Genomic DNA, 14,900 nt, shown 5'->3' with positions numbered 1-14,900 from the left:
TGTGTATGTGTGTGTGTCCTGTCTTTTGGAACCCAGTTTTAGTTCCTTTGAGGCTGGTGGCATGGCTCAAGTGGTAAGAGTGCTTGCCTAGCAAGCATGAGGCTCTGAGTTCAAACCCTAGTTCCACCAAAAAAACAAACACACATACACAGACAGTTGCTCTTAGATATGAATTTTTTCCAGCCCCTCCTGCCTCAGCCTCTTTGAAAAATTCAACCTACCTTTCCAATAGACCAAAGAATTGATACTGAACTCTGAATCCTTCTATGTTTCCAACATCAACATCTGTGTTAAATTTTTTCCAATTTTCAGAGATCCTAGCATGTGCAACAGACCAATCGCTCAGTTGGAGGGTGAAAGATGATGAAGATTCAGGGATCTGAAGAAGAGAGTACCCCAAAATGCCTGTCTAGGTAAGTAGTATTGAAAAAAGATAACCAATTTGTTATTTAAAAGACAAATTATAGTCTGAACCCTTATAATTCAGTAAGTGTTCTAGGCAAGTTACTTAGTCTATTTTCTATCAGTCAGATGAGCAAGTTGGCCTGATGTGTTCTTAAGTTCTGTTAAACTACTTGTAGTCAGTGATTTTAGAGTTCTTTAGAAAAATATTTAAATTAATTGGGGGGAAAATGGGGATAACAAGGTGATAGTTAGCATTTCTGAAATTTTTGTCCCTTTTCAATGCCAAGAAAATGGTTGCATTCAAGCTTAACAGAGTCATCCTTTCCTTTTGCCTTTTTTCCCTACACTTGAGAGTCTTTACTTTCTTCGTCTCCCTGCTTTCATTTCTCATGACCAGTTGGCTACAATAATAGGTTATTTTACCTTTAAACTGCTACTCTTTGCTCATCAGCTGGTCTATCTGCTCATTTCCATTTTTTTGACTTATTATATTACCCAGACAGTCTTCCCATAATTCTTGAAGTCTCTGTGCTCTCTGTGCCTACTGCAGGAACTCTGCCTTTTAGCTCTTCTGACTTTGTTCACTTCTCGTCCACTATCTCTTTTTGTTTTCTATCCAAATAAAGTTCCTAGTCTGTATGAATTGCAAATTAGTTGTCTTTTTTCCCTGCTGGTTTATTTTCCTTATGCTCCACAGTAGACACTGTGACATTTGCACATTAAATGTCTTTCAGCTAGGATGATTTGAATGGAGCCAAAATGTCAATACCAATCAGGCTATTTCTAAAGAACTAGAGTTTTCAGAGTCAGCAATGGAAAGTCTCAGAAGAAATATTGTCCAAGGTTCTACAAATAAAGAAGCCTATAAAAGCAAGGGACTGTTATCAAGGCAGATAAAATGCTCTGCACTGTAGAAATCCTCTTTTGAAAAAACAATCAGAAAAGTGTCAATGACACTGAAGAATATTTTCACTGGGGAGGTAGGTCCTGAATCCAATGAATTTAGTCTGAGCTCAAACCTTGATACACAACAGAAAATTCCAATGGGGAGATAAATACTCTATATCTAGGAAAAACTCCAAGAATGACACACACTTAACTAAACACTAAAAACTCTTTCCACAAAAGAAACCTTTTAAATGCAATGAGGGTGGAAAAGTCTTTAGTTGCCAGTCAGACCTTATTGTGCACAATGAAATTCATGGTGGAGAAAAACCTTTCAAATGCAATGAATGTGGGAAAACTTTCAGCCGAAGTACCCACCTTGTTGAGCATGAAAGAACCCACACTGGAGAGAGACCTTATGAATGCAATGAATGTGGAAAAATCATTTAGCCAGAGTACACATCTTAGTCTATACCAGAGGATCCATACTGGAGAAAAATCATATGAATGCAGTGAATGTGGAAAAGCCTTCAGCCGAAGCACTAACCTTAGTCAACATCAGCAAACTCATACTCAAGAAAAGCCTTATAAGTGTAACAAATGTGGTAAATCCTTCAGTGATTGTTCAACCATTAATTCAGCATCAACGAATACACAGTGGAGAGAATCCCTATGAATGCTGTAAATGTGGAAAACCCTTCAGTTGGATTTCAGCTCTTATTGAACACCAGAGAACACACACAGGGGAGAACCTCTATGGGTGCCGTGACTGTGGGAAAGTGTTCAGTGCTCATCCCTTACTGAACATTAGAGAATCCACACTGGAGAAAAGACTCATGCATGTAGAGTATGTAGAAAGGGCTTCAGTCGGAGCTCATCCCTTATTATTCACCAGAGAACTCATACAGGAGAGAAGCCTTACAGATGTAATGGCTGTGCTAAAGCCTTCAGTTAGAGTTCAGCTCTCATCAGACATCAGCAACTTCACACTAAAGAGTAATATCTGAGATTTTATTAATGTTAGCACAAGCACATATGTGTAACCTCTCACATCTGAATGTGTATAATATATATATATTTATTTATATGTATTTGAAATTTCCTTCCCTATTACATATCTACCCCAATTTCAAACTTTTCTTCCTTCTTCCCTTTGTCCGCCCTCCCTTTCTCTTTCTTTTCCTTTTTTCCCTCTCTTCATCTTCTCTCCCCACTTTCTCCTAAATGCTTATGTTCAAGTACATCATCAGTACATAAAAGGGAAAATCTAACATTTAATCTAATACTCTGAAGGGCTTCAACCCTAGTATCCAGCTACCTGATACCTTGAAGTTTTTTACTTTACCTATCCCATGGAACTTGAGTCCCCAAACAATCAGTGAATCCTTTGCTTTCCAACCATATCAGCACCTTCACATAAAAGAGTGAGTGTGTGTGTGTGTGTGTGTGTGTGTGTGTGTGTTTTCATATTTGCCAGCTACAGTAGCAGAAGAAAGGGAACTGAGCAAGACTAAAAACCTTTTTACCAGTTTGAGGGTAATGGCGTTGAGGCAAACTCAGTCTCTTGACTTATAAAGATAGATTTTTCTTATCTTCCTCCCTCACCTTTTTTGCCATAGCATTTTTTCCTCAAAGTATAACACACCATTTTACTAATGTGCCTAAAAATCCTAGTTTAATTTTATCACATATTTATGAAAAATGTCCCAAAAATCATAGAGACATTAAGTTCCTTTATTATCTTGAAAAAATTGCTTCAAATTGCTGCCCTATTTAAAAAAAGAAAACCTTTTTCTTTACAAATTCATAAAATATATACCCTCTGGCTTTGATTTTTTTTGTGCTGGGGTTTGAACCCAGGACCTCACACTTGCTCAGTAAGTGCTCTATCACTTGAGCCAAGCCTCTGGCCCTCTAAATTTTTTAATTTTGTAAAGCTGATCTCTCAAGGATAAACCTATGCCTATTTCTCAGTTATTTTCCTACTTGACATTTGCAGAATCAAATTGGCACTTTTGACTACTCTTATGCCTTAAAACTTGAGCTTTCTTTTTTTAGGCAAAGTTATTTAATATCAATAAATTATTTAATAATTTTACATGTTTTGGTTGGTTTTACTGCACATCAAGGTCACCTTTAAAGTTGATTTTTCTTCCAGGATAGCCCTAACAGAGAGTGAAAGAGAATTACAACACTTTTCCATTTCACCATCTGTGTCTCTCCTCAGCAAAGAAACTTGAGCTTTTTTTATGAGCCAAGATTTTGTGCTGATCCACAATTTTCCTACCTCCTAGCACTTCTCTGATTAACAATGATCAACTGTGATTTGGGGGAAAGGTTAGGCCAGAATAATCTCATTTTGTTAGGTTATGATACTTGACCAATTCAGCTACATTATAAATTTCTGGAATACAGAAAGTTTGTTTCAATTTGTATCCAACATCAGAAAATGAGTAGACACTGAATGCCCTGTAATTACTGCTTACTGATTCCTCTTTATTCTCTATAACTAGTCTTCTAGACTTTATTTTAAATGGCTTAATAGTTTATTTCTTTCTATTCCTACGCTGCTGCTTAGTTCTCAGTATCTTGAGCCTACATTATCAGAGTAAAACTTCATTGCTTCCCTTGCCTTCTTGTCTTTAGCTCTCTTCCTAATTAAACTACCACCTTGTTCATAGATAGTCCACAGCTTCCCAGTATCTCTATGAAAAAGTTCGCACACCTTTAACCTCAGGGCCTTTCTCAGTTGTATCTACTTATTTACAATCACTTCCCAAAACAAGGACAATGTGAGCAGGCCCTTCCTTTGTCCCTTTTTTCACACTTGGCTTTTTTTTTTTAAAGTACTCCATGGCACTCTTTTACATGTTGTATATTCTTTGGTATCTCTAGATATCATATCCACCTTTCTCTTTAAAGCCTTGCTCATATCCTGTGTGACACTTTCGTCCTACCACCACCTTTGAAATATTTATATTAATGGCTTGCATTATTCTGTTACATTAGACATTTTCTATTCTGGTTTCTGATTCTTTCAGGTGCCTTTTTCCATGAGTTGCTTGAATTTGGAAAACACCTTAATTCTCTTTCAAGGCTCACTTAATACATAGTACAGTAAAGGTCTGAAATCTAGTTTTAACATAAACCAGGAGGATTTAATTTAATAGTGCAGTCACTTTAGCCTTTTGAAAGGTGAGGTAGTCAGAAATGTTTTGCTTCTTTTTATCCTACCTCAACTTATGTACATAATGAACTCTTTGGACTGACTCCTTTAGAACTTCTGAGATTAAGGCCTTGTGGCTTTCCACTTCATGTGACAGCTATAAGGAATAAATAGGTTTATTCATGTAAAGTGGTAAAACCATGCCTAACATATAGTAAATGCTCAATTGTGGAGAGTGGATTATGAGACGCCTATGAGAACTGGACATAAGCCAGGTGAGATACAGCCCAACTGTTTTTCTTAAGATGTTTATCTGTAGGCTGAGATTGGCACAGCCCTGACCACAGAAGAGAAAAATGCAGAACAGCTGCTTCTCCTAAGTTGTTTACTTTCAGAGAAGCAGGAATGCAGGTTTCTCCTGTTACAATGTCATGCCCTGCCCCAAGCACTGCTGTTCTACCCTGTTTACCACTGGATATAAAAGACTCACTGAAGGGGGGGCGTTGCTTGAGGCTTTTTGATGTGGGAGGCTTTGGAAGGGAAAAGGATTGCTGAAGGGAAAATGAATTGCTGAAGGGAAGGTGCTGGAGGGAGATTGCTGAAGGGGGAAAAAGAATTGCTGAAGGAGAGTTGCTAAAGGGGAATTGCTAGCAAGTCTGAGGGCCAAGACTTTAAGAAAGCTAAAGAGAGAACATGGAACAGTGCAAATCTGCACTGAGAACTTTATACATAGACTTTAGAAAAGCTAAGCTAAAAAAAAGCTAAAGAGAACATGGGACAGTGCAAGTCTGGGGGCAAAGACTTTAAGAGAGATTATGCTAAAGAAAGATAAAGAGAAAACATGAAACAGAGAGAGTCTAAGGAAAGAGACTTTAAAGAACAAAAAAGAAGAAAGCAAGGTTTTAAAGAATTGTAAAGGAGTAAGGCCTCAAAAAATAAAGATAGAGAAACGAAGCAGAGTAAAATGAAGAGAATAATAGAGAAAAGAAGTAATAAGGGTTGTGCGTCTCCACCCAGGTGCCCAACACACCTGATCCCACTTCTGTCTGTCTGTCTATCCTATGTCCTTTCTGCATTGCCAGTCACCCCCAGTTAGGCCCAACTAGTTTGGTAATAACCAGGAGCAAGAGAAAACTTGCTCCAACAAGTGAGCAAGAAAGAAGTTTGCTTCACTCAATAAATACTAATTGTTATGATTCCATTGCTTCGCATATGCCTGTAACTTTTCATTTCATTCCTTACAGGATCTGTAACTATTACAGAAATGGAATACTAGGATCCTAATCAAACAAGTTAGAAAGTATTTTAAATGTTCTTAAATGTAATCGTTATCTATTATAATTTCATGTGTCAAAAATGGTTCAAGACACAATAAAATAAAAAACTAAAAACAATTACAAATCAGCACCAGGAGAAAGTTCCTAGAAGATTCAGATGAGTTATGGTGTGCCATACAGTTATTCGGTTAGGGATGCAAGCTGAGCATTCTGGCAACCAAAGTGGGAAGGTCATTTGCTTACATTGTATTTGGAAGACAGCTTTTCTAATCCTTAGAATTAAGGTGAATTTTCCCATTGACTTTCATGTAATTATGCAATGTCCTTGATATCAAGTAAAAAAGTATGTACCTTTTACAACACCTAGATACTATGTTGCTCACTGAATGAGCGATTTAGTTCATAGTAAAAGGTGTAGAAAGGCAGTGTGATGATTGGCCTTGGGATAGGATGGAGTTAGGAGGAGCAGGGGGGTAGAGAATATTAGGTAATTAAGTACTTACCGGGTGCCAGAAGAAAAACGCTGTGCACATATTTGAGTCATTTAATTTACATTATAGGATGAGGAAATTGAGGTTGATAGATGTTAAATAATTTACCTAAAGGTCAGGAGTTCTGGTGACTCTAACACTGGACTCTTAAGCTGGACCTTGGCAAGATCTGGGAAAGAAAAAGCACTGTTTTCATAAAGGCATAAACATGGGAAACTGCTCTCAATTTGCTCCAGTTGATGAGCTAGAATGCCTATGGCAAGGGGTTCAATCAATTTGGAAGCTGAGATACATGATTTGGGATTGCATAACTAGACAATAGCATACTAGAATACTAGAGAATGTCTGGATTTCATCTTTCAGGTAATGAAGAAATCAGGGGAGGTTTGTTATTGTGGTAGTTAATTTTGGTTTGAGAGAGGAGATTAATTTAGAAGAGGACATAAGATGACTTGAAATAGAGATATTAGGAAACAGAGCAATGGACAGATGAAGAAAAATTGCCTTAGTCTATTTACTCCAGCAAAATCCTTGAGAGTTGGTAATTTATAAGGAGGAGAAATTTCTTGCACTTTTGGAGCCAAGAGCAAGTTTGGTATATGGTGAGGGCTGCTCTCTGCTTCCAAGATGGGACCTTGTTTGCTGCAACTTCCAAAGACAAACACCATGTGTTCACAGCAAGGCTCTTATGATTTAATGACTTTACAAAAGGCCCCACCTCCTAATATCATCCAATAATGATTAGGTTTCAACAAAGGGATTTTGGGGGAGATTCTGTATATAGCAAATATAAATGAAAGATCTAATGAAACTGGTGATAGCTATGAACAAGGAATGCAAGAGAACAATCTACATTCCTTAATCAGTATAGTTACTTAACTTCCATGTTAGCTACTAGGGTACACGGGGAGAGATTTCATACATACACTACTCAACAGTTAGTCATGAACACAAGGTCTGAAGTAAGTTGAATTGTTATCAATTAGCAGAGGGTTCTTTTGCTCAGTTCAGATAGAAATAATCAAAAGACAGTGTAGCTCTGTGAGAGCTTTCTACTTCATAGTGCTAGCAGATCTCAGCAGCTGGAGTTAGCAGCTCTCGATGCTAGGAGTCCTTAGCGTTACCCACTCTTAGTTGCAACCAGCTCAAGCTGCTCAATTTGAGATAAAAATCACAAAAAGGCAAAATTAATCATTAGAATGAGGCGTTAATGAGGCTTATGCTGCAGCACAAGGCAGGCTGTAGAGGAACAACTTCCTAGCCTGACTTTGAGGATGAGGAGTGCTGCTTCTATAGACAAAAGAGGTGGTCTCATGTAGGTGCACAGTCATCTGTTGACCAGATTTTCTGCAGTTAAGTGCTGGGTCTTCCTGCACTTGGCTGTCTTGGGGTGATGAGAGGAACATCAGCAGTCAAACTGGCAGTTGCTGTAATAATGACAGCCATGGTGGCTGGCAGAGCTTCCGGAGCAGTGGCTGAAGCATCAGTCATTGCAGCAACCAAGACAACTATGTTAGCTGCAGAAGTAGCAGACACTGGATGGGAACTTCCGGAGCAGCCATGGCTGTCATGGTGACAGACTGCTAAGCAGAGGCAGTCAAATCAGTGGCCTCTTTGATAGCCTTGGAAGCTGCTCTGGAATTGCAGTAGCTGCTGCAGCTGCAGAAGCAGCAGAGCAGCGGGAGATGCCAGTGCTGTTATCTACTGGGTGGGGTGGGGTGGGAGGGGTGACGGCTCCTGGCATCGTAAGAGGCACAGCCCCAACTCCTATCCCCCCACACCTCCACCCTGTCCCACAGGCCTGGCACAGTTGCCTGCATGGCGGTGAATGATCCCCAGTGACTGGGCGTGGGGGAAGGGTGTGACAACAACTGTCAGTTAAGCCTCTAGCTTGATGATGCCCACTCCTATTGGCATCATAGCTTCAGCCATGGGAATGGGTGGATGGGAATGATACAACTTATGTACAGAGAAAAAAATGGCAGAAAAACACACACACATGCACACAAAGCAGGAAAAACATCCTTTTGAGGAGGATTGGGCCCATTCTTTTTTTGTGGTACTGTGGTTTGGACTCAGGGCCTACACCTTAAGCCACTCCACCAGCCCTTTTTTGTGATGGGTTTTTTTTTAGATAGGGTCTGTGAACTGTTTGCCAGGACTGGATTCAAACCTCAATTCTTCTGATCTCTGCTTCCTGAGTAGCTAGGATTACAGTTGTTAGAAATAAGACCATCGAAGACTACTGGAATTATAATCAAAGACAGAGAAACAGAGAATTGTCTCAGCAAGGCAAAATTTACTTCTGCAGAAGGGTGTGCAGGCACTGGGCACAGCAAGCATAAGGAATAGACCATAGGTCTGCATTTTTATTCCTGTTGCAGTGGGGCCCTACCCTCTTTATTCAGATTGGTTGAGTTTGGGGTGCACAATCTGCTCCTGATTGGCTAATGCTACACTTGGAATTCGGGGGTGGGGTAGGTAGTAATTTCAGTGTAAAAATGGAGCTTTCTGAGCAAGAACCTGGAAATGCAAGCAGCTAAGATGGTGACACATTTTGATAGAAAAGACTGTTTTCCTCACATTTCCCCCTCTTTTTATTTTCCATCTTTTCTTCAAACTCATTTAACATTGTCAGACTCTCTATATCAGCTGTACTCAACAATAATTGGTATGATACTGGAGTTTGTTTAGTTAGGACAGTTTCTATGAGTATAAGAATTAGTCCCCATATACAGAGTATAACACAACACCCAATTAAACCCATTGCCCCAAATACAACAAGGAGGGATGTTAAAATTGAGGTCATCACCCCCTTCCATTTCCCAAACCATTGCTCTAGCCAGTTAGTGAGTCATTTATCCCTGAGTTCTTATCCAGTTCATTTGACAGGGCTGTCAGGCCTTGGAGAGCCTTGGTGGTGGTCCCATCTGAAGCTGTGTTGTTGGGGATGAATGTGTAGCATTCACACCCCCCCCCAAATCAGGACATATTACCCACCCCCCTTTTTCTGCCAGAATCATGTCTAGAGCCATTTGGTTTTTCCGTGTCATCTTATGTCTGGGGCCTAGTTGTTCTACAATTTCTCTCACTGCATCCCTAGTATAGTTGACAAATCTCTGCTAGTTATTATAAATATAGTTAATCCAGTACACATTTTTATTGATAGTGGACCACCAGAATAGTGCTGGCTGTTTCAAATCCTACTGCTATCTGGTTCCTTACTTTGAATTCATCAGGGACCCCTCGTGGGACCTCAATGGCATCTTTGTAGACATGGGAGTCAAACAACCCTTCAGGGAAACAAGATCTCATTTCTGTCTTTCCTTGGTTAGGGAAGGTTTGGGTTTCTGGAATGCCAGGGTAAAAGGGATAGCCAATTGGACTCAATTGCAAGTCCCACTCCATTTGACAAGAAGAGTCTCAAGTAAAGGTCTACCACAATACCAACAGACATCTGCCCTGGTGACAGAGCAGACTTATTGCTCATCTCTTCAAAGGATCGGTCTTCACTGCACCCAGATGTGTTTTGCAGAAACTGTAGCCGTTCCCCCCACCTATAGAAGCAAGAAGCAAAGTTAGAGCTTTGATATGGGGGTTTGATCAACCAAAGTGGCTTTAGCCTCTCATGGTCATTTATCACAGGGAAACAGTAGTGACAAGGTCCTACACAAAGTTCTGGAAGAGGGCAACCATGCATACCATACCAGCAGGGTCAGTGGTCCATCCCAAGGGGAAGGAGACAACTTGGGGTTCTGATCTTCCTGACACACATGCATAGCAATCATATTATTTAAAGTGTGAACACTTTGCAGCCAGGCACTTGTTTCCCTATAACCAGTTTCCATAGTTATGGTCTGTCTTAGGTCTTCCACCTCCACTACAGTGATCCCAGTCTGATTATGACAGAGCTGGGGGAGCAGTGTTGGGGACAGAGCACTAGGGGGCATTGTGGTAGCAGGTTCTTTTCTAAGAGAAATGAACCTATAGGATCAGTGCTCCCAAAAAGACTAGCTCCTAACCCATAGCACCTTAAAGCAGATGGCTCTATGGTCATAGAATGAGGATCATTTATGATCAGCCTAAGGGGGTTGCATTGAAGGAACCAACAATTGGGAAGGGGAGTAACTTTTTTAAGTTGGGTTTTTGTCCCTTAATTTCTTTCCCAATTATCCTTTCCCTGTTCTGGGGGTAGTAATAGACTGAGGAAATATATTCCCCAGGTGTAGTCATCCACTCTATCATATCCCATGCATAACATGGATGGTAACCCACTTCATAACTACCCTTTTTGTAACCAGAGGCAGGGTATGTACACATATACATAGTCTTAGCCCTAGTCTGGATATAATGCTAATTCTCAAGATCACCACAAGGTATTACAATGCATGCCTCAAATTCAATAGATATAGGGGAAAGAGGTCTGAGCGACACCAATGGTAGTCAGAAAGTTTCCCAAATGAAAAAGGATTAACAGCCCTATTATAACCTCTTTAAGGTTACTTTGGTGTCACTGGACTTGAAGACATGGCCCATCATTCCCCCTTGGGAGCTCATTTTGTTCAGGCGTAGTGTGTCCAGTGGTACATATTGCTGTCTCAGTAGTGAGTAGCACCTGATAAGGTCCCTCCCAGGATGACTCAAGCTTCTCTCCAGTCAGTGTGGGTGCACTGGAAATTTGAGTGCTGGAGTCTGGGCCAGCAGTCCCTGTTGCCTAAGGCAAGATAGAGCTAAAGAGAGACTTGAGCACATAATTTTGGAGGAACTGATCTTTGGTTTCAGAGGGGAGGCCCAAATAGGGTAACCCATACAACATTTCATGAAGAGACATTCCTATGTCCTTTCAGCGGTGGGAGTGGAAGGGGGCCATCCTAAACCTGTATAAGGCTAGAGGTAGGCCTTTGGTCCAGGGTAGTCTGGTTTCAGGAACTAGCTTAGTCAGTTGCTTTTTTAAACTCTGATTCATTCTTTCAACTTTTCCCAAAGAGGATGGGTGTCATGGAGTATGACATTCCCACCTGATAACCTAATGCCCTCGCCAGTTCTCTGATTACATTAGCTATAAAGTGACTCCCATTATCTGAATCTATATTTTCAATAAGTCCAAACCAAGGAATTATATTGTCTAAAAGTATCATAACTACTCTATTTGCAGTGGCACTAGATAGAGGCATAACCTTGACCCAATTAGTTAGATGGCCACTATAACCAGTAAATACTTTAGATGGCCCACTCGGGGTAGTTCAGTGTAGTCCACCTGAACACTTTGAAAAGGCATCAGGACTTTCTTTCTTCCCCCAAAGGTTGCCCCCCTTAAGGCCTGTTTGTTAACCTTTCTACAGGTTAGACAGCCTTCAGTGATCTGTTTTGCTAGAGTATAGACTCCTGGCCACATATAAACTCAGAGAATGATATCACACATAGCCTGGCCCCCTCAATGACTTCCTTGGTGTAATTGGGTTAATACCTCTCTCATGATAGGTTTGAAGAGTATTTACCTCCCATCTGGGATGAGCCACTTCCCTTCCAAGGTCTGGGAGGCGCCCAGCTTCCTGAGTTGAGCTTTCTCCTGGGGACTGAAAACAGCTGTTAGGGATGGGATCTTGACAACAGGAGTGAGGTGTAGCATTGGTATCTTTGGGTGGAAGGCAGCCTCCTTTGCAGCTTCATCAGCCAGGGTGTTTCCCTGTATCTCAGGGGAGTTGCCTCATTGCCCTGGGACATGGACTATTGTGATCTCCTCAGGAAGCATGAGGTTCTCGAGAAATCTTATAATTACCTCCTGTGTACCGGGTCCTGTCCTTTACTATTAATCAGCCATCTTTCAGCCCATATTTTTCCAAAAGTATGTGCCACCCCGAATGCAGAGAGTCAGAGTAGATTGTTCCTTTGTCTTTTAAATATTTTGGCGCTTGGTTGAGGGTGACTAGTTTACAGGTCTGAGCTGACCAGTTATTGGGTAACCTCCCTGATTCAATAACTTTTAATTTGACTCCATTACCACTGAATATCCATTATGTATGTCTTTTTTGTTTAGTAACTCTAGAAGAACCATCCACAAACAGCTGAAGTCCATCTAGGAAGGGAGTTTCCCTGAGATGGGGTCTGATTTTAGTCTGGTATTCAATAAGATCCAGACAGCAGTGTCCCATAGGGTCCTGGGCTTTCCCTCCCAGCAGAAATTCTGCTGGATTTAAATAGTTTTCAGTGGTAAGGACCAAGTCATCCCTTTCCAGTAGGATGGCTTCATATTTTAATATTCTGGAGTCAGTCAGCCACCGTCCTCCTTTTTGCTGAAGAATAGTTCTGATGTGGTGGGGTGTACTAACTATCAGGGGCCCTCCAAAAGTTAATTTTTCACTTTCTTTAGTCAATAGGACCATATCAGCAACTTCTTGAATACATTCTGGTCATCCTTGAGTTACAGGGTCAAGGAATTTGGATAAATAGGCCACAGGTTGTTTCTTTCCCCACGCTCCTGAGTGAGGACCTCAAGGGCTGTTCCCTTATCTACCTTAACAAATAAATGGAAAGGCTTCTCTAGGGAAGGTAGGGTCAACCCTTATCTACCTTAACAAATAAATGGAAAGGCTTCTCTAGGGAAGGTAGGGTCAATACAGGGGCTGTGATTAAGGACTGTTTAAGGCTTTCTATTTGGACTTCCTCTAGCTCCCAACATAAAGGATCGGGTTCCTCTTTCAAAAGTTTGGAATAAAGGAGTTTAGTCCTGTGTGCATAGGATTCTATCCACAATCTGCAATATCCAGTTAAACCCAGAAATTTTTGAAGTTCTCTTTTGGTCTCTGGTAGAGGCATACCAATAATCCCCTCTATTCTCTCAGGACCTAATCTGAGTTTTCCCTTGCTAATTAAATGTCCCAAATATTTGACCTCTTCTTAAACAAATTGTAACTTAGTTTTTGACACTCTTAATCCTTGGCAGCCCAAGAAGTTTAGGAAACTAATTATTGTATCTGTGACCTCTTAGTAAGTCCAGATAATAGATGATCATCCTTATATTGTAATAAATTTACCTGGGAGGAAAGGGCAAATTCCTCCTGCACTAGTCCTAAGACCTGACCAAATAGGTTAGGGGAGCTGCTGAAACCTTGTGGAAGGGCCGTCCATCTGTATTGTTGCTTTCTCCCTGTCTGAGGTCCTTCCATTCAAAGGCAAAGATGTCCCTGCTATCCTCCAGCAGGGAGCAGACCCAGAATGCATTCTTTAAATCTATAACACTAAATCATTGATGATCTGGAAGTATTTTACTGAGGAGAGTATAGGGGTTTGGGACAACTGTCTACTTGCTGGAAACCATCTGGTTAATGGCCCAGAGAGCCTGTACCATCCAATAAGATCCATCTGACTTCCTAATTGGCAGGATTGGGGTATTAAAAGTGGACATGCAGTGTTTTAAAGGTCATCTTTTAATAATCTCTTGATTATGGGTTTCAGGCCCAGCCTCCCTTCCAGGGTTATGGGATATTGCTTCCTTCTTATTTTCTCACCAAGGGTTTTCAGGTCAATATGAGTTGGGAGAATCTGTAGCCCTCCCTGTTCCCATCCCTGGTCCAGATCTCAGGGAGAATTTGGTCCTCAATTTGCATGTCATCAAATTTAATGGAATCTTAAAATTCTTTTCTCTTAACTTTTATTTCTATGCCTAGCTAAGACATTAAGTCTCTTCCTAGAAGACTGATCCCAGCCTCAGGTACAAAAAGGAGATTAATCCATGCCACCCGATCTTGGAATTTCACCGGGGTGCATTCAAAGAGAGGGACATGAAATTCCTCTCCCTTTACTCCAGAAATTGGGAACCACCACCAAGAAGAGGGACAGGCCTGGAGGAACAATAGTAAGAGATGACATGCCTGCTCCTGAGTCAACCAAAAAGGTGAGTTCTTTTTCTTTAGGTCCTACTTTTAAATTTATCAAGAGCTCCTTGTAGGACCCATCCCCTGACCCCCCTATTCTTCCTCAAAGGTCCTAAGGGGAACTACCTTCTCCTCCTTCCTTCCCTCAGGACATTCTCATTTGAAATGTCCTGGCTTCCCACACCAGTAGCACCTGTTCTCTTTCCCCCTGAAGCCAGTGAGTTTGGCCTTCCCTTCTGGGGTTTCTGAGTAGGTCTTGGCCCAGCTCTCTGAAAAGTATTTTTCTCCTGAGTAATCTGCCCAATTGTGGACAACATGATCTTAGCTTTTTGTTTTTGTTTTTCTTCATCTTGGCTCACATAAACATTTTGGGCCTCTCTTAATAATTCCTCCAAACTTTTGTCCTTTCTGTTTTCTATCTTTTGTAATTTCTTTGCCATATCTGGCCAACTGTTGGTCACAGAGTGAAGTTTTAGCATTGCCTGTCCCTGGGAATCATCTAAATTTAAACATGAATATTTTCTTATTTGGTCTTTTAGCCTGTGAAGAAAGTCAGTAAGTCCCTCATCCTTTCCTTGTTGGTACATCAAAGGCTTTGGCTTGGTTTTGGGGTTGGGGAATAGATTCCCTGATTCCTTTAATGATCATATTTCTCAAATCCCCCATCTCCCTTCAGTTAGCAGTGCCATTATTATTCCAATGAGGGTCCTCAAGGGGAAATTTCCTGCCTGCAGGCAGAATCTTGGGGCCTGGTGGCTGCTCTCTTTCCCATGTATCCATGGCAGCCCTCCTGATCATAGTT

At 41.0% G+C, this 14,900-nt stretch overlaps 1 protein-coding gene and 1 long non-coding RNA gene across 8 annotated transcripts in view; both read left to right on the top strand.

Annotated features, from left to right (window-relative positions):
- Window positions 1–14,900, top strand: part of LOC141425672 (uncharacterized) — a 49,383-nt gene that overhangs the window by 3,320 nt on the left and 31,163 nt on the right. For 4 of the 7 annotated variants that reach the window (XR_012450708.1, XR_012450709.1, XR_012450706.1 and 1 more), the window contains exons 2-3: window positions 313–413; window positions 13,892–14,118. This is a non-coding gene — a long non-coding RNA (uncharacterized lncRNA). The remainder of the gene's footprint in view (window positions 1–312; window positions 414–13,891; window positions 14,119–14,900) is intronic. The other 3 variants (XR_012450710.1, XR_012450707.1, XR_012450711.1) reach the window with 2 other exon arrangements.
- LOC109674106 (uncharacterized) lies at window positions 442–2,290 on the top strand. The gene is given in 5 exon segments (XM_074082675.1): window positions 442–1,457; window positions 1,459–1,728; window positions 1,730–1,924; window positions 1,926–2,076; window positions 2,079–2,290. Coding segments are annotated over 5 exon segments (1,068 nt in total). The 5' UTR covers window positions 442–1,217.

The sequence above is a fragment of the Castor canadensis genome, chromosome 8, assembly GCF_047511655.1.
Source record: "Castor canadensis chromosome 8, mCasCan1.hap1v2, whole genome shotgun sequence".
In the NCBI taxonomy this organism is placed as follows: Eukaryota; Metazoa; Chordata; class Mammalia; order Rodentia; family Castoridae; genus Castor; species Castor canadensis.
Note: the sequence above shows the minus strand (reverse complement) of the source record. Positions and strands in the feature narration are given on the sequence as shown.